Source organism: Rattus norvegicus, chromosome 13, assembly GCF_021556685.1.
Source record: "Rattus norvegicus strain SHRSP/BbbUtx chromosome 13, alternate assembly SHRSP_T2T, whole genome shotgun sequence".
Lineage (NCBI taxonomy): Eukaryota > Metazoa > Chordata > Mammalia > Rodentia > Muridae > Rattus > Rattus norvegicus.
The window spans coordinates 102,497,501-102,524,303 of NC_141546.1; the positions used below are offsets into that span (position 1 = coordinate 102,497,501).

The window sequence follows — 26,803 nt, forward strand, 5'->3', positions numbered from 1 at the left end:
CTAGCTACTATGTCATATATCTGTATCTTTTAAAAGAAACTCTTTCATATCATGGCAAAATAAGTATCATCTACTGTTTTATTTTCCCATAATGTTAATTTCTGGGCTATGTGTGATATAAAGATTGAACTTAAAGTGATTTTATTGGTACATGTTTGTCCCTTTGATTTTTTTTTTGTTGTTGAATATCCATGAATTTCTTCTTGATTGTTAAGTCACCTTGATCTGCCACTCTAGTTTTACAGTTGTGTACTTCCTGTTTGTTTCAGAGGTCAAATTAATCAACTTCTTGTCAAAAGTGGTAGCATTTGATTGTATATTGATGTCTCAGAGTTTGTTCTTGTTCTGATCTTTCTTATCAGTATTCTTCAAACAACAGTTCTTAGATTCCATTTCTCCAAATGCACTTTAGGATCCCCTTTCATAATAATTATCTAATGGGAATTTTATTAAAATATAATTCAAATTATATTAAAGTATATGAAGGACTTATGTTGTTATTATATTGAATATCTGCATCTTTTACCATGGTATATGATTCTATTTAGGTATCCTTTTGAAAAATTATTTGTTTTTATTTGTGCATGCGTGTGTGTGTGTGTGTGTGTGTGTGTGTGTGTGTGTGTGTGCGCGCAATTCCTGGGGAGGTCAGTAGTGGGATTTCCTGGGTCTGGGTTTAAAGGATATTATAAGCCAACCAACATGAATGCTGGGAACAGACCTAGGCTCCTTACAAATCAGCACATGCTGTTAACCTTTGACTGTATTTCCAGTCCCTTAATTAGGTCTTCTTCGGTGTGTTTTGGTAGATTTCTGCATAAAAGCAATTAATGTATTTTGTTTATCCCCATGTGATTTAATGTTTTAATTTCTTCATAAAAAGTATTCTTCACACCACAGTTCCTATTATATTTTCCTTAAATAAGAACATATTAGGGGGTTTTGTATGCCATTTTTTAAAAAAAGATTTATTTATTATATATAGGTACGCTGTAGCTGTCTTCAGACACACCAGAAGAGGGCATTGGATCCCATTACAGATGGTTGTGGGCCACCATGTGGTTGTGGGATTTGAACTCAGGACCTCTGGAAGAGTAATCAGTGCTCTTAACCGCTGAGCACTCCAACCCTTGTACGTCATTCTTATTGCCATTCCCATTTTAAAACTTTCATTAGTTCTAGTATTTTGGTTCTAGACTTGTGGCTTTTCTATATAGAAAACCATGTAAGAGGAATAACACACTTGTTGCATTTTTACTTCTTTAACTTTTGAGTTTCTTATAATTATGGAATGTGGAATTGGAATTTTAATTTAAAATTTTGAGACAAGGTCTTGTTCTTTAATCAAAGCTTTCCTGTAACTTATTGTACAGCCCAGGTAGGTCATAAATTCATAATAATCTTCCTGCTTCCACTCCCCTAGTTCCAGGGTCATAGGTGTGAGCTCTCAAACCCAGCTAAGAATTTGTGTACAGCATTGAAAAGAATAGATAGACCAAGTGTCTTCAGACTGCTATTGTTTGATGGAAAGCCTTCCAATTTTCCTATTAAAAAAGACCATCATGGTGTCTTCATAAGAAATTTAGTATTTATTGCTGGCTGCTTAAGGTTTTGTTGTTTGTGTGTGAACTTTTAAAACATGACAGCTAGGGTGTTGACATCTGACATTTTCACTGATGGTTACACTGACACTGGGTCTGTACCTCTCAGTCTTACCCTGATACAACTTAAGACATTTCACCACTTCCTTCTTATGGGTATGCTTCACCTACAGACTGAGGGAGCAACAAAACCTGGAAACACTGTCTCCAGGAAGACTGAAATTACTACTGTTATAAATATCAGCACATAATAATAATTAATAATAATAATAATAATAATAATAATGTTCACAAAATGCTTAACATTACTCAACGTTCTAATATATTATCCTGATGGGTGCCCATTTATTCTGCCATTTCTCTCCTTTCTTTTTTGAGCCTGGGCACTGTAGACATTTCATGTCTATAGGACATCCAGAATCCTTAATCTTCCACCTGGCTTCTAAGTAAATCTTTCATCAGTTCACGAGAATTTCTCAGGAAATCTGTTAAGGAAATCTAATGTTACAACTATATCTCTCTGTGTCTGATCATTCCATTGTTGTTATATGTAAGAAAACCTTTGCCTACACGAAGGCTACATCATTTCCCTATGATTTATTGTAAATGTGTTGTAGCTTAGAAATTAACCTTGCTGTCTTCATCCAGCTGCGCTGATGCACGTGGTAGATGATGGAGGTTAAGGTGCTTCAATATTTGAAACATAATTTAACAGTTCCAGCACCATTCAGAAGATTATTATTTTTCAATTTAACTTGCTTTGCTACTTTGTAAAAACACAGTTCGTCTCATTTGATTTCCAGATATCACCCGTACTAGGTAGATAACATACTTCATTTTTACATATTGATTTCTCATCTTGTGAATTGAGTCGTGTTATTTTCTATAAAATATTTAAATGAGTTTCTTAGAATTGTTCTATATATGTGAGGCACTCTTACTTTTCCAGTGGGGAAGACTAATACCACCATGAATGTAGAATGACATAGTTAAAATATATATGTGTATATATATATATATACATATATGTGTGTGTGTGTGTGTATGTATGTTGTATGTTGTAGCTATACAGAAAGATTTAGCCATTCACCATTAATTATGATGTGGCCTGCTGACATTTTAGAGTTGATTAACTATCAGAAAATATTTTCTTTCTAAGCGCTTGGATTAGTTTTATAATCTTGAGCCAGAGTTAGAGTTGGGCAATTATTTGATGGAGAGTCAGATGTCGCATCCACCCATTGCTGCCTTAATTTCATGTGTGACTTAGTTCTCTATGCCAAACCCACTTTTCACCCTTAAAATATGTCTACATTTTCCCATGGCGTACCTTCGTCTTTATCATACCAATTTACAGCATTAGAACTTTTGGAGGTTTTTTTCACCGTCTCTGTAGAGCTGCCTTGTGATTGATGTCTGTGCTGCTTTGGGCAATGGGGTCCCATTGGTTTCACAAAACGGATTTGGAGACTGTTTCTCTTCAGGCTTTTGAAGAACGCTTCAGAGAGTTGTTGTTGGTCTTTGAAATGCTCAGCAGAATTTTCCAAGGAAGTCTTGAGTCCCAGCGCTTTCTTTGTGAGGTTTTTAAACCTTACTCCTGTCTCCTTCTTCCCTCTGTACCTACTCATGTTGCCATCCCTCTTGATTTGGCTTCAGTACTTAATGTCTCTCCAAGAGTATCTAGTTGATCACAAGTATCTAGTTTTAGTGAAAGCTTTATTTATAGGCTTTATTACCTGTATGATATCAGGAATAATATCTTTCACTTCTGATTTTTGTAATGTGTTTCCCCTTATTCAATGTATAATTGTCAAACTTATAATCATTTCAAAGACCTCTTATCAAATACTAATGCTTTAAAAGATTCCTGTGATTTTTATCATCTCCTATGTTATTTACATGACTTTGTTTCTTTTGTAACTGTTAAAACTGCCAGGGACACTGCAGTCTTAAGCAGTTGGTACTTAGTGATTTCAACCAGCATCCTCTGGAAAGGGTTTCTCTTACTAGGAGAATAGATTATCCATCCAGGACTCAAAGTGGGGACTCTTTGGGATATGCATGGTAGGTTTCTGAGAATGGCTTCTGTAAGGCACCAGTATCATTTCTGATCCTTCTAGAGGTGTTCTAACTGGATTTTCTTCTGATTGTATTCATTCTGCTGCTCTTGTCTACAGGTCTGTAAGTTTCAGAGAAAAAAATTCGATAGAATTAATTCCATCCAGAAATAACTATTTTTTACAAATAGTTATGCATTTAACTACAAAGCCTCCATATGTGACTTGAAATCTGGTTTATTTTCCCAAGTTCTGAAAACATTGGCTTGGCAGTTGTTGGGAGTACAATCCAAGCACTAACGTCAGGACAGAAAGAATTTCCACTGTGACTCTGTCTTAGGCACTGTTCTACCGCTGTGAAGAGACACCAGGACCACAGTTACTCTCAGAAGGCATTTCATTGAGGCTGGTTTACAGGTGCAGAGATCTGGTCCATTGTTATCATAGAGAGAAGCATATGAGCACAGAAGGAGGCATGGTGCTGGAGATGCAGCCGAGAGTTCTTCGCAACAAGGCCACAGCCACTCCAACAGGATCATGCAATCTCTCTCAAGTAATGCCACCCCCTGATGATTAACTATGCAAGTACATGAACCCACGGGGGCTGCTCTTACTTATATCACCACACTCAACATCCCTGATTGCATTTTGATATTTTTTTTAGCCACATCTTGCAGCTTTTCCTCACAGATGCTGTTATGTTAGACTGTTAGCTTCATGTTTTATTTCATGTTTTATTTGCCTTTATAAACAGACTAAAATTATCTCACTTACATGGATGCATCTACAGAAATTAAAGTTTTATCTATTGAACTGGCATGCTGGCTTTGTATAGTAATTATAGAGTCGCTTCACTGTATGCTCTTTGGGATTTTTCAAAATAGAAGAGTATGCTGTCCAAGAAATAGAGGCTATTTATCGTCTTCTTTAAGATTTGTGCTTTGAACTTATTATTCAGCACCTTTGCAAACATATTCATGTGTAGACATGTGAGCATTTGTTTTACATGCTTGGGTAGGGGTGCAGGTACCTGCACATACAGAGCCCCAAGGAGGACAACAATTGTTCTGATCTACCACATGACTGCATTCCCTGTGAGGTAGAGTCTCTCACTGAGCCATGAACTAGGCTAACATCCTACAAACTCCTGGCTCTGCCCCTGAGTGGTGCTTGTGGTCCCTCATAACTGTGCCTCCTGCACTGTTACCATTGAGCAGTGGTCACACATAGTTGTGTTATGTGACACTTGACTCCTGCACTGTTGCTACTGAGCTCCCCTCAGCCATAACATGGCTTTCACCCCATCTTGTATGTTTGTTTATTTCTTTAACCTCTCACTCACAATGAAGAATTTCTTTCTGTCTTTATTTTCTCCTGAGCAGCTATGGGATATTTCCTTGGTCTCTGTCCTTGGCCAATTTATATAATTTGGACCTATTTTTCCCGTACAGATATTTTTCAAAGAGAGAGTTCTTTAAGGCATGTTTTTCTCCTATGAGTATCTGCTAAAAATTGTCAATTACCAAAGGGATTTTTAAAGTCTATTCCTGTGTCGATGCCCTTGACCTCTTGTGTGACCTCCTCTCTCACGGTCATAACGCCTCCTCTTGAGATGGGTAATATATGTTCACTTTGTGTCTTTGCAAAACTTTCTCTAATTCTTTCACAAAATGCCCCACTATGAATTCCGAGGCACCAGCGATGACTGTCCTATCACAGACTCCAAAGTGTAAAACTCAAATGATTTTTAAAGGTTATAAAACCCAGCCCTTTTATTTTATAGATGATAAAATGGATTTCATTGTCCCTTTGCAGCAGAGCTTGCCTTTAACTATTATTAAGATATAGGAAGTGGATTCTAATTTATCAGCCTTGCCGAGGAGGAAGCCTCCACTCCCAGCACCCTCTCTGCCTGCCATCTTTCCTCTTGGGTGACTACAGTAGCCTCCTCTGTGTCTGAACATGTTTCCCTGACTTCCAAATCTCAACACCTTTGAATGAACCTGAGATCCTGCCACTCACCTGCTCCCAACCCCCCGGAGGCCTCTCATTTCATTCAGAATAAAACCCAGATCCTTAAAACATGCTATAAAGCTTTTAACACTGCATAGATCCATCTTGCCAGCCTGTTAACTAGTCTCGCTCAACCTTCTGAATCCCTCCTCCCTCCCTAACTCTGAGCCGGGATGCTGTCTCCTTGTCATCCTTCTGACATGCATAGCTCTACGAGCCTTTTCACCCTTTGTTGCCCTCTTGGAACATGCTACTCCTAGATGTCCAGACGAGTTAACCTCCCTCCCCACTGCTGCTCCATTCCTAATGAAGTCTCTCCTTTCGAACGCATCACCCCAGAATAATTTAGCCTGGTTCTCACCCCTACTCTAAGTTTTCTATTATCAACAGTACTTATTATGTTTATATATAATTCTTGTTTATTACATCTATGTATCTATTTAAACATGAGTTCTATAAAAGCAAGGGTGTATTTCCTTGACTTCATCTTTTGGTCGAGTGGTATATATTTGGCTGCAACAAAACTGACTGGTACACATTAGGATCTGAATAAATATTTGTGGATGAAAATAAATGAGATCAACCAGGCATTCCAAACCACAGCAAAGTCTCTGACAAGATGCAAGCATCTGCTATCTAGGTCATGTCTCAGTGGCAGCATACTGTTCCAAATCATGGAGGGTCGCCCACTGTGTCTGCTACTTTTCTGTTGCTGTGATGAAGCAATTGGATCAAGGCTAATTTATAAACAAAACTGTTTACTTTGGCATGAGATTTCAGAGAGCGAAGGGTCCATCATGGCAGGGAGGTACAGGTTCAAGTCGAAGGAACCAGAAGCTGAGAGACCACATCTCAGCCACAAAGAGGAAGTAAATAGTGAAAACAGGAAGTGAGGTCAGGCTATAAAACCAAAGCCCATCCCCAATGACATACCTCCTCTGGCAAGCTGCATCTTCTAAAGGCTCCAGTATCTCCTCAAACGGTGTCACAGACTCTGGAACAAGTGTCTGATGTGTGAGCCTACGGAAGGCATTTTCATTCAATCCACCACATCCACCGTTTGTTCTGGTGTAATTTCTCGAGACAAAAGTTTCCCCTCTAAACTGCTATATAGACATTGTGCACAGTATTTCATGCAGAAGAAACAAGTCTCATGGACAGCACATTATACAAATTAGGGTTAGGTTTCTCTGCTAACTTGTATGATTTTACCAACTTCATGTGGCTGCATGAAGTTGCATTAACAGCAATGGGTGACTTCAACAATAAAAGTTGGTTTTCTTTGAGTACCCTGAAAGAACAACACCACGTTTGCACAGGACTTTGTTTAATTCCAGAACCAGGGACGACTTCCTTGAGCCTTTCTTGCACTCATTCATGGTTTCAGCACTGCCTTATCATGTTCTCCTCACATGATTTTTTTTTTCTGTCCCGTGTGTCTGGATTGTTTCTTCACCTTATAAATGGCTTCTCCTTCAAGATGGGCCTTCTTTACTGATTGCTTTTCCCGATTTCATCTGCAAAGACACTACATGTAAATGGAGTAACATTCTCAAATGTGAGGACTTGTATCTTTCTGGGGACACAATTCTGTCCAGAACAAAGCCCTGCCTGATGAACAACCAGGCTTTGACTGTAAAAACTGTACCATGGCATCATTTGTAAGCAAATTGCCCAAGCGAACAGTGGGAACATTTTTATGTGCCTCTAGAAAAGACTTCAGTGAGTTCAATCATCATTTCTATTGTCTTGATTTCTCAAATACCTTGCTTTCTGGTCCCCTACACACAGTTCAATGGTCTCAAGTACACAGTGAATTCCTTGGCATCTCTCATCCCCCTAGATTATCCTTTGTTCTGGGATCCACTTTCTCATATCTCTACCTACGTGTACTGATCATCTCTGTTCCTTTGTATGGGAACCTTCAGCTCATAGTCCCCTTGGTTAGATAGATGTGCTCTGTCTGGAAACCATCAGTGCTAGACACTGCCAATCACGCAACACTTGAAGATAATGGGATGTGCACTCACCTGGCATGTATGTGCCACAACGTAGTGACCATGAAAATACATCATGGAGAAGCTACAACTGTCAGTCACCCCTCTCGCCCATTCTCATGGAAACCCAAGTCCATGCTCATTCGGCTCCCTAAATTTACATCAGCACCATCTCCCTCACTCCTCTCATTCCTTTTCTTTGATTTCCTGCATCGTCGAATATCATTGAATAATTGGTAAAGTTTATTTAATATGTTTCCAGTTTGGTAGGACAGACAGAGAAGTACATAGGTATTTTTAACATGGTAAAAGGAACACAGCAAAGCGGGGAAGAAGCTTGTGGCTCTGTGGTGGCCTTGGAGTATTTCCCAGCTGAGATGTCTTGGTAAGGAAGGAGTGCTGGAAATAAAGGCAATATGGAGTACAGGGTCTAAGTGTTGACAGTGATGAGTGCTTAAAGAGCCTTCGGAATTTCATCTTCGAGGCTGTGGTATGAGTAGGAAGGTTGTGTGGAGACCTCTGTGGGGAAGGAGATGAGTAAGAGAATTGATGGAAGGTAATCCACCTTCCCTTGTTCTCTGGCAGATAGTGTGACCTCTTTCCTCTGAAATAAAGTTGATACCATGAGAAATGATGTCCGCAGCTCACTTTGTCTTCCTCCCAAATATCACACAAGAACCCGTGACTCAGAGGAACCCACACGCACCCCTCCCACTTCCTTTTATCTGAAATCCAGAATATTCTTCCTTTTGCCTTTCTGTCATAGTCTACATTTCTATTGCTGTTTTAAAGATTGTAGTCAAGAGCAGCTTAAAAAAGGTTATCTCCATTGATCAGTTAAAAATCCTTCTCGTCCTGAATAAATACTCATATATAGAGTATACTCAACCATTTTCTCGACTGCACCATTTAAATACAACCATTGGACATAAACAGTATAGTTTGCTTGTTTGCTTTGCTTTTATTCTTACTGGCACTGGGATTGAGCTCTAGGCCCTGTGCTTGCTGAGCAAGTGGTCACCGCCTCTGAGCTATGGCCTCAAATGAACAGCATAGGTGTAGCACTCCGAGTGTGGATACACGGACTCAGGCATAGACATTTAAGATCTCCCTGCTTTCCTCAGAAACCCCCTCCTGACCTTATGATCGATTCAGAATGCCTCTTGATTTTCTTGGATGTACACGAGAGGTCATTATGGATTATACCACCCACCATTAAGTTATTTCTTTGTATTAGTGTTCTGTCTCTATATACATGTCTATGATCGATCCGTGTATATGCCTGATCTCCACAGGGGCCAGAAAAGGGCATCTGATCCCCCGGAACTAGAGTTACAGATAGTTGTGGGCTGGCATGCAGGTGCTGGGAATTGAACCCGGGTCCTCTGGAAGCTCGGGTGGTGGACTTTACCACTGAGTCACCCCTTCAGTCTCCACTGTTCATTTTTCATTCACTTAGCATCCTTCCTCTGACCAGTTTCCAGTTTCCTCCAAATGTCTTCCATGGAATAGTAGCAAAATAAATAAATAAATAAATAAATAAATAAATAAATAAATGACTACTTAGGAAACTGAATGTTTGGAAAAATGGCATTAGTCCGTGCTTAGCATTTAACTTTCCAATAAACATTCAATTAATGAATTGACATTATATATTAGATCCTATCCCATTTGTGATAGGATCCAAACTCCAGCTTGGATTTTTTTCTTTTTTTATTAAATACAGAACAAAGTTTTCAAAGTGGGGGTTGTATTGGTTACCTTTGTGTTGTCCTGAGCACAGTCCCAGGCAGAGCTAACTGAAAGGAGAAAGATTCAGGGGTTCATTGTTTTAGTCTTTCCTGGGAGGGAGGGAAGGCATGGGACAGCAGCTCTGCCTATGGTGAGGATGTGTGCAGGAGGCTGCTCACTTCAGTGTGGACTGGGAAGCAGAGCCAGGAAAGAATGGAGGCCGGGAAGCTTGAAAAGCCCCGTCATGGCTGCTCTAGGTGGGCTCTAGCAGGCAAAGGTCCATTCACTTAAACTAGCACCATCAGCTGGGGACATTTCAGATTCGATCTGTTACTGTATTTCATTTTGCTTCTTCCCTTCCCTTTCCTTCCCTTCCCTTCCCTTCCCTTCCCTTCCCTTCCCTTCCCTTCCCTTCCCTTCCCCTTCCCCTTCCCCTTCCCCTTCCCCTTCCCCTTCCCTCCTCCCTACTCTCTCTTCACATATGTGTGTGTGTGTCTGAGAGAGAGAGAGAGAGAGAGAGAGAGAGAGAGAGAGAGAGATTGGTTCTGATGTGTGTGTGTGACAGAGTGCATGCATGGGAAAGAGGAATATGTGGAGGCCAGAGGACAGCTTATTTTGTGGGTTTTGTTTGTTTCCTTGTTCCCCTTGGTCAGGCAGCTCTTTCCTTGTGTTTTGGCTGCATTTCCGAGGCTGGTTGCCCCAGGTATGGGTGCTGGGGTGCAGGTGCAGGCCACTGCTAGAAGATTTTACTGTGGTTTCCAAGTGAGGCTCTAACTCAGCCTGTGTGGCTTCCCTGGCAGGCTTTTACCTGGGCTGTTGCCCCCTCCTCTTCTTTTTCTTTCCCTTTCTTGTGGTTCCAACTCTCTTGAGTTTTTCTGCTCTCACAAATCCTAAGTGTTTAGTAAATAAACAAATAGTTGTGTGTCTGTGAAGGCTGATATTCACCTACGGTTGAAGGGACCACTGGTGGCGCTATGGTCTTTGAACCTGATGACCTTAGAAGAATCCTTAGCAGGGCTGATGATATTTAGACTGAGTTTGCACTCTGATGTCATATATAGGTGACACACTATCCACGGGCAGAGAACACCTTTCATCCATCTGTGATGGGGTTTTGAGATTTTTCTGGACAGCATTTGTTTTAGTTAGAATCCACATTCTGCAGTTTGAACCAAAACGAGTGGGATGTGTGAACAGACGCTTTTCCACTGGCAGAACAAATATTCTGAAAATTGCTGTTGAAAGCAGTTGACAACCAAGCTTAAGGCTCGGGAAACCATAGATTTATAAGTTTGTAAATTAAAGAGGATCTCAGGGAAGTGTAGCTACATGTCGAGCCTGGAAATCATCTGCTAAAGGATTTTTGTTGGCTTCACAGCCTTGCAGTCGCTACAGAGATGAATAGGATCACTGCTAACAGTGACGACTTAGAAAACAGACTCAAGTCTTTGAGAATTCCAGGGGTGCCAGCAGGGACATAGTTTAAAGCTCTGTAGTCTGAGAAGAGAATCGGGTGAATAACCTGTATGCCTGCTTGGATCCTGGGGCTTCATCTGGACATATTTTTCAGGTTCAGAGCTGTTTGTTGGAAGAATGCAAGATTTCCGATTGTACAACGTGTCACTTACAAACAGGTAAGCAGAGGCCATCTAATAAAGTGTGGGCCCCAGTAGGATAGGGTCGATTCACTTAAAGTACCGTGGAGATTACACCACATTTTCATCTTCACAGCAACTGGTAAACATCACCTTATTTATATCTGCCACGTTTGCTTAGGCCTGACTTACCATTCATTCATTAGTATTTTCCTGTCAGGAACTCTATAATATGGGGTGGGTGATCAAAATCATTCATGAAAATTTTCTTTAAGAAAATTTTGTCAATGCCACCTAGATTGGAATGTGCTATTTCAAAATTCCCATATAAAGTAGATGTTAATACTTAAAAACTGACTTCAGAATTGCTTTTAGAAATTATGAGTGTTGCGGAGTCTGAAACTGTAAAGCCATTAGCTTGGCACACGAGAGTCTCAAGGGACAAGGACTTTACACAGATAGGACATCTGAAAGACTGCTGTGCATTTTTCTATATCTGCTTTACAAAACATCATATAGACTGTGATTAGTACTCAGAAAGCATTCTCTCAACAACAGAGTAGGACAAAATCTATCTTAGGGTTTCCTACAGGTAAACTGCTTCTGTCTTACGGCCATGATTCCGCTGGAGTTGAATCCTGAAGAATTCCAGCTTAGAATGTAGTTGAGAGAGTATGGGTGTCATGGCGATTTCTGATTGTCAGCTAGATTACATCTGGAATTCATTAAAATCTAAATGGCTGTGAGGGAGGTTTTCTTAATTAAATCACTAAAGGCAAGAAAACCCTTTTCTAATCCTGATCTTTTGTGGTAGAAAGATTCACCTTCAACCTAGGCCACACCTTCTCCTGAAAGCTTCCAAAAAGATCATGGAAAGAGAAACCTTGTTCTCTTTCCTGCTTACTCTTGATAGCAAGTTCATTCCCTCACTGTCATTAGAGGCTATTTTTTTGGGGGGGTGGATTCCAGCACATACTGAACACCAGCTGGGACATCCAACCCCATGGACTGAACAAGTACTGGATTCTTAGCTGTTTAGCTGGTAAACAGCCATTGGATAAGCCAAACAACAGACTATATATATTTTATATATTACTGCACATGATATATATTAATGTTATAATATATATTACTATGTTATGTATAGGAACAGAGCTTATAGAATGAATATATAGATACAGAAGCATAGCTCATAAAATGAATAACATATAATGATAATATATTATACTATATATTATTATTCATTCTATAATTTCCATTCCTCTAGAGTACACTGACTAATACAGACTTTTTGGTAGGAGAACTGGTAGTGTAAGAGTTACCCATGTAGTGCTGGTTTGAAAGGCATGGACAAGTCATGGAGAACAGTTAAGGACTGACCTTGTGTGGAGGGTTTGGGTACATGAAGAGAGCCCAGAGGAGGCTACTGGTGTGGTGAAAGTGAAGCCCAGTTGTAGCAAGAGGCCCCAACATTTTTGGTATGTTGTCCATTCATGAAATAATTGCCAAGGAGAGCAGCGAGTGTGGAGTGGATCCAGCCTGGGCTTTGGAGACAAGCTCTTTGCTCTGTGCAGAGAGCACAGCCAGAGAAGTTACCCAAGTGCTTTGGAGAAGTCCAGAAGATCACGAGTGTATCCCAGATACTGGACATGGAGTTACTTACAGTGTTGGAGACTTTTTGCTTTTGTTTTCCCCCAGGCTCTTTCTCCTTGAAGTAAGAAAATCAAACTTAATTTTGATTTTTACAGGAGCACACACGAGAAATTTTTGAGCTTTAAAAAGAGATTTTTTGGGTTCTTAAGAGAATGGATATTTAAGAGATTGAAATTCTAATGTATTTAAATTTGTAAAGACTGTGGGACCTTTCAAATTATTTGTGTGTGTGTGTGTGTGTGTGTGTGTGTGTGTTTAATTGGAAGTGGGAAGACCCCCTTTTTAACGTTTATTTATTTATTTACAAGAATACACTGTAGCTCTGTTCAGACACACCAGAAGAGGGCATCAGACCCCATTAAAGATGGCTGTGAGCCACTGTATGGTTGCAGAAATTGAACTCAGGACCTCTGGAAGAGCAGTCAGTTCTCTTAACCTCTGAGCCATCTCTCCAGCCCATTATTTGTGTTTTCAATGTGAGATCTTGAAGATCGATGAAAAAGGATAGCTTATGGATTAATAGTGCTGTTTGTATGTCAGGTTAACAAGGGGGCTGTTATTCTGGGTAGACTTAAGTCAACATGGTGACATAGCTACTCAGTGGGGATGGTGAGGGAACCTTAACTGAGGAAATGCCTCCAGAAGATCTGACACTTTCTTAATTGGTGATTGATGTGGGAGGGCCCAGATCCATGTGAGAGGGGCTACCCCTCAGCAGGAGGTCCTGGGTTTTATAAGAAAGCAGGCTGAACAAACCATGGAGAGCAAGCAAGTAAGCAGCATCCCTCTGTGGTCTCTGTGTCAGCTCCTGCATCTAGGTTTCTGCCACATTTGGGCTCTTGTCCTGACTTCCTTTGATAATGAACAGTAGTGTGGAAGTGTAAACAGAAAAAATTCTTTCATCTCCAAGTTGCCTTGGCATTTTATTGTACCACGGCATCTTATTACAGCCATAATAGCCCTAAGTAATGTTTGTATGCATGAGTTCACCTTATTTATTTCTTAAGTATTTGTGTGTGTATGTGTGTGTGTGTGTGTGTGTGTGTGTGTGTTGGAGTGTAGGAAGCTCTGTACAGAAGTCAGTGGACATTAGCTGTCCATTCTTGTTTTTGACCTTGTTCTGAGGCAGGCTCTCTCTTGTTTCAACCATTTCAGCCTACTCCACACTAGTTTGTCTATGGCCTCTAGGAATTCTTTGCCTTTTCCAGCTCCGAATACGAGTGGTAGGATCACAGATGTGCACCACTAGCCCTGTGCATGATTCTGGAAATCTGAATTCAGATTACATGACTTGCTACAAGAACGTCTAGCCACTGAGACGTTCCTTGTCCCTCATTTACTGTTTTCAATGGGATTTTTTTCATATCTTGTCAAGAAAGACAGAGACTGGTGTGGTAAAATTCTACATGTCAGGACTAGCTCTCACTGATTTAGAAAACATCTCAGTTGAATGATGCTACAGCCTGCGGTATACCCATAATCAGTTTAACCCTCCTTGTTTATCTTGCCTGGACAAGGATGCTATCACATGGAGTGGGGAGGAAAGGGGATATCCCTTACCCAGCATCTTTCACACCCCCTTTGTCTTTGCCTATGCCTATGATGCCAAAGATTAATGCTTCTACATTTCTTTGGAATGAAGTTTTTTCCTAGCCAGAGCAAAGATTTCATACCAGTTATTGACTTTGGAACACATTCAATAGCTGATGTCAGTTGAAAATCACCAGTGAGATTTAGAGTGGTCTCTTCATGTCCCTTAGTAAAAGAAAACACCTCCCACCTCCACCATCCCCTCACTAGGGGCTGAAAGGATGTCTACTTCCTCTAATCTGACTGGGGTTATTGGTGTAGACTGGGAGACTGTGTTGGGAAGGCTGGGGAGAGAATGGCCTGTGGTGCTCTGGAGCAGGCATACTTTTCTTAATGGAAAAATTAAATAGATATGCCTGCCCCGGCATTATTGTCTGGCTATTGGCAGCTAGCTTATGGTCTGAAGCCATTGAAACATTTCAGGAAGCCAGAATCTATGAGTCACAGGAAACCATTGACAAATGGCCTTGGCCTCAGTCCCTTCACCCAAATGAGAAGCCTATAAAATGATACATGCTCTCTTATGCTTTCCCCTGGATGAACTGGAGATGTCATCTTAAATCTCATTATTTTCAATATATTGCTATTCACTCAGTGCAAGTCAGTTTAAAAATCTAAATATATGACACCTTTCTACATTATCGCAATAGGCACAGAGACATTGAATTTATGTAAAAATCCCTTGATAAAGAGCAAGGTCTTATACATGCTGTCTCTCTTCCTCTTCCTTCCCTCCTTTTATTTCCTAGTCCTGGGAGGTGAACTGAGGGACTCAAAGGCAGGCGAGTGGCAAGTGTTGGTCTCTGACATATGCTTCCAGCCCTCTGTTTTACTTTTCATTGAGACGTGAGTTCAGTAAGTTGCTCAGCTATCCTAGAACTCACTCTGTAGCTTAGGCAGGCCTTAAATCGGAACTCTTCACGAGAGCATCCAGAACAGCTAGAATTACAGGAATGTCTGCTTGCCTAGTCACTCTTGATGCAAAACATTCACACTTTAGGGTCATCGGAATGGATCAGATGGCGAAAGTGCTTGCTGTGCAAGCCTGATGACCTGAGTTCAGTCCCCGGTACCCAGTGAGGAAGGAGAGAATGGCTCTGGATTGTACACCGACCTGCTGCACATTCCTGTTGTCACTCACTCACACACATGTACGCACTTGCACACCCATGCACATGTACACACTTGCACACACACATACACACAGAGACACACACTCACACACACACAGATGCACACTCCCACATACACACATATACACACTCAGACAAACACATGCAGACACATACTCATGCACACACACACCTATACACACAGTCACATTCACAGACACAAACATACACACTCATAATCTTTTAAAAGTTAAAACCAAAACCATAACATTTTTAGCGTACTTTTGTCTTAGTTTCGTCCCTGTTGCTGTGACAGATGCTCCCAAAAGCAACCTCTTTAGTGTTTTTAGGCTCACAGTTGAGGGTACCATGATGGAAAAGTGTAATCAGAAGGAGCTCGAAGCAGGGGTCACAGTGCCTCCATGGTGGAAAAGCAGAGAGGAATGGATGCTTGCTTGGACGAACCCAGTTTGGTTTAATCTACTTCATATAAACTGGCGTATTTTCAAAGCGCATGATCCTGACTGCAGTTAGGATGGGTCTTCCACATCAATCAGTGTGATCTAGACAATCTCTCACAGGCATTCACAGAGGATAATGTTAACACAGACAGTCCCTCACAGGCATACCCGGAGCCTTGCCTTCTAGGTAATCCTAGAGTCATCAAGTTGATCATCAACACTAACTACCACAGAACATAGTGAATATATGTCCAAAATGAGTTTTATTTTATGTCCCATTGAAAAATTATCAAAGGTAAGTGGTCACCCTGCAAATAACAGAAGAATGGTATTAGTTCTTAGAAGTCCTGTCACTGTGAGGTTGTATGTCCTTACTTTCTTCTCTGGACCATTTCAGAGAGATTCTAGAGCTCTTTTCTGGAGATCTCCCCCACTTGCACATCCAGTCACATTGCCGATGTCCAGGCAGCCATCCCCGTGTCCACCCCTCGGTTCAGCAGTATTGCATTCCCAATGGTGTGGAAGACACACTCCAGCATCGAGTGTCACGGCTGAATCCTGAAGCCCACCCTCTCTCCTTCATCAATGATGACGACGTGGCTACTTCATGGATCTCTCATGTGTTTACAGACATTACACAGCTCAATCAAGGAGTGGCAATCTCTATAGACTTGGAAAATGGACAGTATCAGGTAATCAGGAACAGGGCTGGGTTGGGTACACATGCTCTAGTTACTGCAGTCAAATGCAGAGTTCATAGCTTCAAGGAAAAGAAATGTGCTGTCACAGTCCTGAAGACTCAAAATGTGCAATCATGGTGATGGCAGGAATGCACTCCCTCCAGAGACTCTGTCAGGGAAGAGTCTTGCTTGCCTCTTTCAGCTTCTGCTCTTACCTGTTAATTCATGGGCCTCTAACTCCAGGTTCGTCCTCCGTTTACACAGAGCCCTCTTCCATGTTTCTCAGAATGTGCTAGCTCCCCCCGCCAGCTTCTCTTTAAATGGACTGATCTCATTTTAAGATCCTAGTTTATTAGATCTGTAATGGCTATTTCTAAGAAGGTCACATTCACAGGCACCTGTAGTTACTTCTTGGACATAGTCACTAGGACGCACAGCTTATCCTATTAATGTAGCAAAACACAGAGTTTCGAATGGAATCACAATATCCAAAATTGATGCCCAATGTTTAGTGTGTAGAGATTGATATTAAAATGGAATTTATGAAATATTTGGACCTTCTTTTATTAAGAACATACATTAACAGAGCAGGTGGTTAGTCATAGGTACTTTATGAGAGTCATTTTCTTTGTGTCTTTAAAACAAATCTAATTTGTTGGTTGTAATTTACAAAATCACCCAGAATAGGAAGAAATATGTAATTACAGAATGAGTTTTCTTGATTGTAGGTTTGAAGTTTCTAGATGTTCCTTAAGTTATCCGTCACAATAATTAGGAGGAAGTGAGTCTTAATATTCAGATATGATGTCTTGCCTTCCTACCTGTGTTCAGTTTCACCACCCCTGAGAATAATGGAGCTCTCCCTCCCCAGGTGTTTCAAATCACCATTCGGTTCTCCAGCCCACAGCCTGTGGCGATGCGGATCCAGAGGAAGAAGGCAGACAAGTCTCTCTGGGAGGACTGGCAGTATTTTGCGAGAAATTGCAGTGTTTGGGGAATGAAAAACAATGGAGATCTGGAAAATCCCAATTCTGTCAACTGTCTCCAGTTTCCTGAGTATGAACATCTCAAAAAAAGTTATTTTTAATGAACCGGCGCCTTAATACCAGTCTGTGGGCCAGCCAGCTATCTAGGCTGGAGGAAATCTCTGTCCACCATTGGCTTTAGGGCAGCTGAGTGACTCCCAGACCTTAGAGTGGGGTTTTGAATGGCTCACAGCTCCTGTAAGGTAGGGTTATTACACCCCACTGCCATTGCATAACGACTTCCATTTTACCCAGCCCAGCATCTGAATTTGCCTTCCCATGAACCCCCTAGTCTTCCTCTCTCTGACGATCCCACTCTACTGATAGGTGAAACAAGTGGAATGTTTCCCAGACTGAAAACTTGAGAGTTAACTGACACCCTATGGAAATAAAACAAGCTTGTGATTTCTATTTGATCGAAATCTATTTGATTTGAATCTATTTTTTTTGAAATATAAAATTTCTTTCCTTGACAGTTTTATCCCGTTTTCCCACGGTAATGTCACCTTTGACCTCCTAACATCTGGACAGAAGCATCGTCCTGGGGACTATGACTTTTACAACAGCTCATTGCTGCAAGAATTCATGACAGCCACTCAGATACGGCTGTACTTCCGAGGGCTGTTCTATCCCGCTTGGCACACTGTTGACTCAAGACACAGATACTATGCAGTGGATGAGATCACCATCATTGGGAGGTATCGTTCCTTACCAGAGTTTTAAATGCACTGTGCTTTTCCACTGTGAGTTTTCTTCTAAATGAGGTATCCGTTGTACTATTAGAAGCAAATGTAGGAGCTGAAATGGCGGGTCAGGCCAGACCAAAGCTTGATACGATAAAATAAGTTGTCCTGCCACAATTTTACAGGGAGATTTTCATCTGAGACTTTCCTGTATTCTGCGTAGCCTTGTTATCAATGAATCGTAGAAGATATTTTCATAGCACAGTATTCCAAAGGTTGGAATGTGTGTTTAGGGGTTGAGTAAGCTTGATCCTCAGATTGTAATTTTAAAAGAAAGCAAGTAAGAAAGCAAGCAAGCAAGCAAGAAAGAAAGAAAGAAAGAAAGAAAGAAAGAAAAGATACAATACTTTAAGCAAACATGACATCAAATTTTTCATGCATTTTACTTTTAGTATATAATTTATAATATTCTCTATATTTAAAATAAGAAAGATAATTAATTTGGGTTGTAGTTACACATAAGTGCACATAGAGTATTCTTGAAATGGATTGTTCTAGCAAAACAGTCTATCTTGAAGGTTTAAAGAGATGCCTCCCCCCAAAACCCAGGAGACACAAAATTTCAACAACTATTTTTGTGTAATATAATAACAAAAGGAAATACTGTTAAATAACTTAATATTTCCTATCTCATTGTGAAACAAAGGACAGAAATTGAAATCTACAATTTCTTCCTAAGCGTAGCTTGAATGGTTTCAGCAAATGCCTTCCTGTGACAAATTACACATGGTTAGAGGGGTCACTGCACACCTCACATTCCTTCCTAAGACGTCTTCACAATCACCTTTACACATCACTGATGCAGGTCACCCACGTGATTAAAGAGAGCCGGGTTCCTTTCTCGAGTGTGCGGTGTGTATGTGCGTGAACTCTCGAGCCTGCGATGTGCATGTGCGTGAACTCCTGCAGGTGCTGACAGCAACTTGCTTCTGAGGCACGTGTGCCCCTCACATTCACAGATGTCAATGCCATGGCCATGCCGAGACCTGTGACAGAACCAGACGGCCTTACCAGTGTCTCTGCTCACCGCACAGCTTCACTGAAGGGCCCCAGGTATGTCGATTCATCCCAGAAATCTCAGAGGAAAAAGGATGGGTAAACAGAAGTGACTAGAAACTTAATTATGGTCTCAGCTTCCGAATACACTTAAATGGATAAAAACAGAAAGTATTGATTTCTTAAAAAAATTATTATTATAGCTATTGATAAAGCTGAAACTTGTGTGCTTCAAACTAATCCCAGACAAGCTGTATCAGAAACAAAACCGGAAGGATTTTTTTTCTCTTTCTGTCCCTTTCCTGGTTTATCAGTCTTATATGTTGACCAAAATAACATCTAAATTGCCTTGGTAGACTGACCCTAGACAAGGAAAAACTTCTGCTTCTTCCTCTGAAAAATATTGTTTGAAAGTATCTGTACCATAAGGGCCTGGTGCACACTTGTGATCACAGCACTCGAGGGAGAGATGGGCTTAAAGTGTTTGTGTCACAGCCATGGGGACTTGAATTGCATCCACAGCATTCATGGAAGAACCTGGGCATAGCAGTGCACACTTGCATTGCCAGCATTAGTGGATCTCTGGGGCTCACTGGCCAGTTATCTTAGTCCATCTGACGAATTTCAGGTCAAAGAAAGATGCTCTCTGAAAGCTAAGGGGCTAGGACCCGAGGGAGAACACCCAAGGCTGTCTTCTGGCCTCCACATGCACATCACATGTGAACAGAAGTGATCACGATATGGACAGATTCACACAGTTCTAATTTATATCCAGCAGGGAGAGAAGTTCCCCGGGTCTGTGTGAGTCTGTGAGGTACACTGAAGGAAGAGCCAGGCTACACTAATTTGAGAAATTAAAAACTCTGATTAAAACCAAGGTTTGGGCCACATTTCATGTGTCTACGAAATGCTGTCACCAAGCCACCATTTCTTATTTTGTGTTCCCATGTCAGTGCACGTTCATATGCGTGTGCAGTCCGTTCCTTGATATTTGGAACCATCTTGTCCTTACATCATCTTTCAGGATTTTGGCAAAGTGCCTTTCTGTCCTCTGAGAGACTAATCCAGTCTAAACTGCCCTCAACTGCAATGTGAGTGTGCATGCCATGTCATCTGGGGCTTTGGTGCTGAGCTGGATATAACAACTAGAGACCACTGCATGCAGGACAAGTGTCCTCGCTGAGCCATAGCCAGGGCAATGTTGCAGACATTGACTTGTTTGCCACTGTTTATCTTCAGACAGGGTCATTATAGAGCGCTCTCACAGACCTTAAACTTGCTCTGCAGCCCAGTTAGGATTTGAATTCATAATCCTCTTGCTTCAGTGTCACCAAATCTAGCAATAGGGAAAATTAATTTTTAATACTTTGGTTCTGTGGCTTACCATATTGTTTCTAAAATTAAATGAGTTAGATTGATCGATTTACTCATTACTGAGTGTCATGGTTTGAAGATGCTTGGCCCAGGGAGTGGCCCTATTAGGAGGTGTGGCCTTGCTGGAGTAGGTGTGTCACTGTGGGTGTGGGCTTAAGACCCTCACCCTAGCTGCCTGGAAGTCAGTCTTCTGCTAGCAGCCTTTAGGTGAAGATGTGGAACTCTCAGCTCCTCCTGCACCATGCCTGCCTGGATGCTGCCATGTTCCCGCCTTGATGATGATGGACTGAACCTCTGAACCTGTAAGCCAGCCCCAGTTAAATGCTGTCCTTTATAAGACTTGCCTTGGTCATGGTGTCTGTTCACAGTGGTAAAACCCTAAGACACTGAGTCATCAGCACAAATGGGCACGTGCATGTTACACACACAAACATGCACATGCAATTTAACAACTGTTCTGGATGGCTTTAGCAGAACACTGAATCTAGCTGGTACCCACAAGCCAAGCTCTACTCTGGCATATTTCTTTCTTCTGATGTGGGTACTCGCATTTCCTGGTAACATGACACTGGTTAGCTTCCCCTGATGTTAAATGATGCAGTTTGTCCCTCCCTCCCTCCCTCCCTCCCTCCCTCCCTCCCTCCCTCCCTCCCTCCCTCCCGTTCTCTTCTTCTTATGCCCTTCTCATTTTATTCTTCCTAATTGGTCACGTTGATGTGCTTGATATTTTATGATTCCTGGATGATTTCATGCCTCTCCTTAAAAATAGAGGCATTAAATGAATCAAGGTTCGTAATTGGTGTTGGAGTCTAAGTCGTGATTGCTGGGCTTGGACTCAGGTGGTGCCTTCTGGGTTCAGAGCTGGTCACTCAATTAGCTATAATTTAGGATGAGAATATATTTCAATGCTTCTTATTTAGATAGCATCTTTGGAACACACAAATGTAGACCTGTGTGGTTTTTCTCTTTGTCCTATTTTGATATTTTGTGAATTTAGTTACAAATAAAAAACATGCTGCATATGCAACTTGCTGAGAAAAGTTTGCCAAGCACCGCTGAAGGAGAAATGTCAATAAACTATTAAGTTGTTTTCAAGTCATCCAACCATAAGCTTTTCATGTTCTGCTCTTTAAAAATGTTTTGATTTGAGCCATTCATCTCCTTTGGGACATCATGTTCTTCATGTTCGTGAAGGCCTGGAAAGGTACAGGAGGAATGTCTCCAGTTCACAGGGTCAGGCTAATCCTTAAGGGTAGTCCTCAATAAAGGGGCTTTTGTGAATTATCACCATTGGGCGCACCAGTGGAAATGCCGGACTTGAGAGCATGCTGGTTCTGGGCAATTTTCTTTTCTGTGAGCCAAGTATGTTTAGAGGACTTGAAGGGAGGTTAGCTGTAGAGAAAGGGGGAAGCTCATACTTAGGAGCCTGCCTTGCAGGGCCTCTGCCCACACTCCTCACTTGTTCACAGACACGAGCCGTGATCTGAAAGTGGGAATGGTGTTCACACAGTTTTGAAATTTTTTTCAGATGAAATTTCCCATTGATTTCACTTGATTTAACTAGGAGACCTATGTAAGACATACTGATAAGTTGACTGACAGACCACAGTGTTCATTATTCAGAAGATAGTTCAACTGGCCATCTATTACTACCAATGGCTAACTCGTATGATTTAACCCTTCAAAAAGAAAAAGAAAAGAAAAGAAATGGAAAACAAAAATCCACTCAACTTAATCCTAAAAAAAAATGCTTGCTCTGAAGTGAATTAAATCTGGACTTATTTTTTTTTATCCTATTATAATTTGTAATTGCTAGACCACGGGCCTTGGGAAGGCTCCCTAGCTGTCATTAATATTTCCGAGGAACTCTGATACATTTTGGCATTACATTGGCAATTTAAGTTCTTGACTTTAATATATGATATATGCGATAAAATAACGGCATATTTCATCAATAAAGCACATTTTCGAGGGCTTGCGACGTGTCCTCCCTAGGAAGACAATGCTGTACATGATTAATGTGCTCAGCCTGTCTGGAGATTGATCTGAGGTAGAAAGAAAAAAAGACAAAAGGAAAGAAAAGCAAAGCAAAATGCTACCGACTAGCCAGTAGCTTAGTGTTCGAGTGGAACTGAGGATTTCAAAGTAGAAGGCAGCATTGCATGGCATTGAACTTACATTAATCACCGGATAGCCGGTATGGAGAACATGTTTCCCAATACTTTCTTTTCTTTTGTTACCAATCAATAATACTGATGCATGTAATGTGGGGCGTCTAAAAGTCTTTCGTTTTGAGTTAACTGTAGATTTCCATTAAGTTATTGATAAAGTAATACAGCGACTGTACACCTGTGCTCACACGCACTCATAGTCGGTTGTAATTTCTTTGGGGATTTACGATTTGCACACCCCAGGACACACTTCCAGAGTAAGAAGAGTCAGAGCAGTCATACAGTCACCAGCCTATCAGGATAGAGGGTGCACCCCCCCACCCAGATATTCTCTTCCATTTTGACATCAGGCCTTCACCTCCAACCTCCAGTTCCATTTAGCTTCAGCAGCTGTCAATCAAGTCTTCTGTTACACAGGCTTTCAAATCTTACTCTACCAACTCCCTCTTTAGATCTTTTTCTAACTCCTTGTGGTAAGATCTATATCAAAAGAGGGAGCTGGCATTTTACTTGACCCGATTACCAACCTGACCAAATGCATTAACCAACTTCTCCACTACCCTTCAATTTATTAGTGCACTTTGGAGACAGGGTCTCATGCAGCCCCATCCTTCTTATAAGCTGAGGCAGCCTTTGAACTCCTGACTCTCCTGGCTCTGCCTCTGAGGGACTAGAGCTACCAACCTTCACCTCAATGCCCTGTTTTCTCTGAGGCTTTCTCGTTCGAGGTTGGCTGAATCTACTCTCAAGAAAAGTGTGACCAGGTGAACCGTGCTACATCAGAATTCAGCCTCTGTTCCTTTCCCTAGCTGCTGTCCAGCCAAGAGTGACACAATGTCCAGGAAGTCCGCCAGCGCTGGTACTCCGCTGGCTGCTTAGTTATTCCTTCATCACTGTGTGACATCATTACCTGCAAGGAGAGCCAAGCCCTCACAGAGTAATTTATTAGTGACCATGAATGATTCTCTTAGATTTTTGGCGCTAATGTCTGACCCTTTTATAACATGAATCCTGGGTCTTATGAATTAACTAAGATCAAACACTCAGTGTGCATTTTCGTTAGTATTACAGATAGCAGAGCCAGCATGACATTTTATTTAATAAGCTTTCCTACATCCAATAAGCCAAAAGATGCCAACATCACACTTCACAATGCTCATTATGTTAAATGGATATTTCCTGTTCTTTTATGGAATACATTCCTTCATAGCACTGAAATCCAAAAGTGTGAGTCACCATGACTAGCCTGCACCTCAGTGATACTATCCCATCCATCACGCTTCCAACACCGCTTCCGCCTCCCTGCGAACAGTAAGACGCTGCTCCAAATGTATTCCCTTTTCCATTTTAATTTTTTGTAATACCAGTGAGTAAACACCATTTTAACTAGCATTGGGGCATTTTCTATTTTAAATATATTTAATGAATCCCAGTATGAGAAATTTAATTTTCTCTCTGACACATGGCTCTACCTTAATAAAACCCTAGCTATTTTCCTGAGGTCAGTACATGCATAAAATATAGTTAAATGGAAAGAGGTTATGGGCCTGTGGACAAATATTGCTTTGTGGAAGACCCAGATATAAAATAAGAGTAATAAAATATAGTATTTGAAGGAGTGAAAGTGAATTTCCTGAACTTGAGGATATCACGGCTTTTCTGAGCACTCTAAGAAATTACCCATGGATCAAACTTAATAGTTCTAACAACTGCCAAAGACAAAGAGCAGGTCCCACAGGTACCGAAGAGAATGAAACACAGGACAAGACACGGGGCCAGAAGAGTCCAGTGAAATTATGTTCAGCAGTCAGCACAGATGAGCTCAGGGCCTGGAATAGAGCTCACAAGTGTAGCTTGAGCATACCCAACAAACCCACATTTTGCAACTGTAGATAGTCTTGCCTTAAAATCAGGAAGAGTACATAGTGGCCAAGAAAATTTGTGTCAAGATTATCACCAATAGATGGGATTTTTAAGTTTTTTACATTTTTTCCTTTAATCTATTTAACTTTTTCTTTCTCCTACTGGATATTTTCTTATTTACATTTCAGCTGTTATCCGCTTTCCCAGTTTTCCCTCTGGCCCATCCCTCTAGCCCATCCCTCTTCCCCAGGCTTCTATGAGGGTGCTCCCCCACTCCCCCACCCCACCCACCCTACCACCATAGCATTCCCCTACACTGGGGCATGGAACCTTCACAGGACCAAGGGCCTCTCCTTCCATTGATACCCCACAGGGCCATCCTCTGCTACATATGTGGCTGGAGTCATGGGTGGCTCCATGTGTGCTCTTTGGTTGGTTGTTTAGTCCCTGGGAGTTCTTAGGGGGAGGAGGTCTGTTTGCACATGGTCACACAAAAGCCACTTCGATGCAAGTGTACGGTGAGCATGCACCCCAGTTCACCACATGCCCTCTCCTGCCTGCCCGAGTCTGAACCAGCTTGGTTTTGTTGCTGTAACACAGACCATGAGAAGCCACACAGAGAGGAAAGTGCTTTATTTGCTTTACGCCTCCATGGCATGGTCTGTCATTGAGGAAAGTCAGGGCTAGAACCCAAGTCAGGACCTGAAGCAAAGACTTCAGAGGAATGGTGCCTACAGGCCTCTTCTCCACAGCTTGTTCAGATTGTATTATACAACCCAGAACCACCTTTCCAGGCAGGCGGCACCACCCACAGTGAGCTGGGCCGTCCCACCTCAAATATCCATCAAGAAAATGCCCCTACAAACTTGCCTGCAGGCCAATCTTACAGACACATCTTGATCTTCCAAGATGACCTCAGCTTTGTCAAGTTGACAAAAACAAAGAAAAAACCACCATGCCTTCCCATTTGTTCTTCTTTCCACTTGTTTCTTGAGAAAATTTTACTCTTTCACTGCACTTGTTTGTTTGTGTGTGTGTGTGTGTGTGTGTGTGTGTGTGTGTGCGTGTGTGCGTGTGTGTGTGTGTGTGTGTGTGTGTGTGTGTATGTGTTGTTATGAATAAGTCTAGGTCCCACACATTGCATAAAACACAATCTCTCTCTATCTCTATCTCTCTCTCTCTCTTTCTCTCTCTCTCTCTCTCAGTCTAGAGGCTACACACAGCATAAAACACAATCTCTCTCTCTCTCTCTCTCTCTCTCAGTCTTGAGGCTACACGCAGCATAAAACACAATCTCTCTCTCCTCTCTCTCTCTCTCTCTCTCTCTCTCTCTCTCTCGTGTGTGTGTGTGTGTGTGCGCGCATGCTCATGCGTGCATTTGTGTGTGATGTTGTGAATAAATCTAGAGTCCATATATGACATAAAACACAATATTGATGTGTGTGATATTGATTTAATTCATGTATATGATTATTCCCAGTTGTATTCATTTCCCCTTCAACAGTGTAACTTCACACTTCTTCATGGCTGAACAGGTTATTGTATATATAAATATATGGCATGTTTTCCTTGTGAATATCTCTGTTACCGGATGCCCAGATTGACCCCATAAGGCAGCTGTTGTATACAGTGCTGCACTGAACACTGACCTGCAAGTATCTCTATGACAGGCTGATTCGAAGTCATTTGAGTGAACATTCAGAGACGTTACAGCTAGGTTATTGACCTTAGTTAGAATAAGACGCAAGTTCCAGAATTATTAGAAGAGTAGAAAAATCATTTCAAGATGTGGGCACAGGCAGACACTTTCTAAATAGGACAGAAGTCATTCAGGAATTGACAAAAGCAATTTCATCAAATTACAAAGCTTCTGCACCCCAACCAACAGGAATTTATCTCAAGCATGCAAGGAGGGGCTACTGCAAAGCTCAATTATCAGTTTATATAACACATCACGTCAACAGACAAATGGTTTCAAATGTGATATTATAGGTTATTTTCCACTGTAACAGAAAGCCTGAATCTGAATACATAAAGTCAAGAGGTTAGTTCAGGGGGTTAGCTCAGGCTTGTGGTTCTGGGATTTCAGGAACATGGAACTTTTGAATTTACAAAAGAGCTTCATGTAATTTCAACCATGG

The 26,803-nt window shown here is 41.4% G+C and overlaps 1 protein-coding gene across 1 annotated transcript in view; it reads left to right on the top strand.

Moving 5' to 3' along the window:
• The window catches only part of Ush2a (usherin), a 666,484-nt gene that overhangs the window by 67,485 nt on the left and 572,196 nt on the right, over positions 1-26,803 (top strand). Inside the window, exons 4-8 of the mRNA NM_001302219.1 lie at positions 10,970-11,033; positions 16,208-16,502; positions 17,362-17,546; positions 17,992-18,213; positions 19,218-19,311. Of these exons, the coding sequence (NP_001289148.1) occupies positions 10,970-11,033; positions 16,208-16,502; positions 17,362-17,546; positions 17,992-18,213; positions 19,218-19,311 (860 nt within the window). The remainder of the gene's footprint in view (positions 1-10,969; positions 11,034-16,207; positions 16,503-17,361; positions 17,547-17,991; positions 18,214-19,217; positions 19,312-26,803) is intronic.